The 2,541-nt window shown below is 40.6% G+C and overlaps 1 protein-coding gene across 1 annotated transcript in view; it reads right to left on the reverse strand.

Moving 5' to 3' along the window:
- Positions 1 to 2,390, reverse strand: part of LOC101853738 (cytochrome P450 27C1) — an 18,043-nt gene extending 15,653 nt beyond the window's left edge. Inside the window, exons 1-2 of the mRNA XM_013089047.2 lie at positions 2,122 to 2,390; positions 663 to 885 (exon numbers count right to left, since the gene is read on the reverse strand). Of these exons, the coding sequence (XP_012944501.2) occupies positions 663 to 885; positions 2,122 to 2,344 (446 nt within the window). The 5' untranslated portion in view covers positions 2,345 to 2,390. The remainder of the gene's footprint in view (positions 1 to 662; positions 886 to 2,121) is intronic.
- Positions 2,391 to 2,541: the final 151 nt, after the last annotated feature.

A 2,541-nucleotide genomic window follows, 5' to 3' on the forward strand; every position in this document is an offset into this window, starting at 1 on the left:
AACGACAAATGCAGTTTTTGGGACACCTGAATAGAGATAAGGGTCTTGAACATCTAGCTCTCACTGGCAAAATTGAGGGCAAGCGGGACCTAAACAAATGGGTAACAGGGAAAAACCAGGGAAACGTAGCTTTTCTGAGAGCATCCGAGCAAAGGAATGAATGGAAAATCATGATCGCCGATGTCTGTCGCAGATCTGGCACTGGATGATGATAATGACATGTAAGTATTTTTTACAAGGTAACCCAAATTTCCCAAGTGAGTCAATAAAGTGGAATTTATTTTTATGTTATATTTAGACAAATGAGAAATGTATCCAAATTTTCGGGGAGGATGTATTGAAGGCTCTCCGACCAGTTTAATCCCAATGTAATCGCTTGATTCTGAAGTCTGCCTCTCAAGTCACTTATAATTGTGCTGAATGTAGCAACGCTTTATGTCAAAAAAATGTCCAATAAATAAACTTGAGCAAGCTTGTGAAATGGATGTAAAATACGTTGATATTGAGCGGCAACTTTCTGAAAAAGAACAAAAAATAAAGACAATACTCTCTGTCTGTCTAGATCTATCTTGCTTTTCCCAGCTCTACATGACAATTATTGTGTCGATGAGCTTCTCTTTACTCAAACAAAACAAACAAAGAGATTAAATAAATTCGCTTACGCGGTTGACAAAGTCTTCATGTTCCTGGATTTGAAATATGTGTTGACCACGTCAAAATTGGGCCTGCTGGGATATCTCCCTTCATTTTGGAACACCATGAGCATGTCAGCGGGGTCCTTTACCAGCACGGTGTGTCCAAACGGGAGTCGGATACGCACGATGTCCCCGTATTTCTGGTGTAGCTCTTTGGTCATCAGATCAGGCCTTGTCGGCGGGACGGACGCTGGGATAGAAGCGGCGTTCATGAGTTAATGCTTCCCATTGACAATCTATAGTTCCCTTTCAGGGTTGTTATTTTGTTCTGTGTTGTTATATGTGCACTGGATTTTGTTGGAGGGGCGTTGTCTTTTGCTGTTGTTGTTTTTGTTTTTGTTTTTTCGGGGGGGTGTTTTTTTTAAGGAAGATTAGTTTTTTGTTGTTTTGTTTTGGGGGTGATGTTTGTTGTTTGGCTTTGGTTTTGTTATTTTTGTTGTTTTTTAAAAAGGGGTTGGGAGAGTTGTTTGCTTTTTCGCATTTTGTAGTTCTTGAGGAGTTTGGTTGTTGTTGTTTTTTGAGTTTAATATGCTTTTTTGTATGGGTATGTACGAGTAGTTGTAGTTGTTGTTTCTGTTTTAGTTATTGCTGTTGCTGCTGTTGTTGTTGCTGCTGTTGTTGTTGTTGTTGTCGTTGTGTTGTTGTGTTGTGTCGTTGTTTTGTTGGGTTGCGGTTTTTTTTACTTTGTCGGGGGTACGTGGGGGTATAAAGAGTAATTTGGGGAGGCAGGAGCGGGGGGATTGGAGGAATGTAACCTTTTAATGGGCTGTTGTCGTTTTTCCTTCTCTTTTTGGTTCTCAAATTATACGTAACAAAACGGTTGATATGTACAAAGATTTAAAATTTGTTCATTAGCCAACTACATGATGAAGTGTTTCTACGGTTCTACCACAAGGGAGACTATTGACCCCAGCTTTGCTCTCCGAGACCTGAATTTGTTTCTCTCATCTAATTGCATGTAGTTACCTAACCAATTTTGAAAACAAATGCATTTATTATGAAAAACACTACGGGGTCCATGTTGCCTTTTGCTTTGTTTGATTTTTTTTTAATGCGAACAAGTTGAAAACCCAGTGACGGCTGGAAAAACACAAAGGGGAAAGAATCAGAGGGAGATAGAAACAGTGAAAAGAAAATATCAGCAATCTAAACTTTGGACAGAAGTACATAATTCTGTTAATCTATTGACATTGCCTAAAGGTTGCCAAACAAGAACAGAATAAGCTTTTTGGGTTTGTTTAGGGTTTTTTAAAGAAGCAAAGTCCGATTCCTGCTCATAACGGTGAACTCACAAACTTATGAAAAATGAATACATGTAATTGCATTTCTGAGACAAAATTGGAAATGGTTAAAAAGGAAGATGATCAATTCATTGACCCAGATATGAAACCCGTCCTCCCTCAGTCTACAAGTGTTGATAACTTACTGAAAGGCTTAAACAAAAAAGCAGGCCCTATCACTGGCCATCGAGCAGGTCCTTTTGGACCCGGAATCTCATCGAAGCTTCGAACCCTGGCTGCTTCAGGCGAGGAACCGTGTGGGCTGCACTGAGGGGACACTGACCGGAGCCTGCTGAAGGTCAGGCTTATTAGAGGACCAGTGGTTCCGGCGCCGTTGTTCAGGCACATGGGAGTTAACAGGGCCTTCATGACGAGACCTGAGGTTGATGAAACATTAAAGATAGAGCGAAGCTAAAGAACAGCGAGTACGAGCGTATTAAAATTTGTACACGCAGAAGTGGGAGTGTGTGAATGTGTGAGCGTGTAAGATGTATGAAGTATGACTGTTTGTTTGTTTGTGTGTGTGTGTGTGTGCGTGTGTGTGTGTGTGTGTGTGTGTGTGTGTA

The sequence above is a fragment of the Aplysia californica genome, unplaced genomic scaffold, assembly GCF_000002075.1.
Source record: "Aplysia californica isolate F4 #8 unplaced genomic scaffold, AplCal3.0 scaffold00864, whole genome shotgun sequence".
Taxonomy (NCBI): Eukaryota; Metazoa; Mollusca; class Gastropoda; order Aplysiida; family Aplysiidae; genus Aplysia; species Aplysia californica.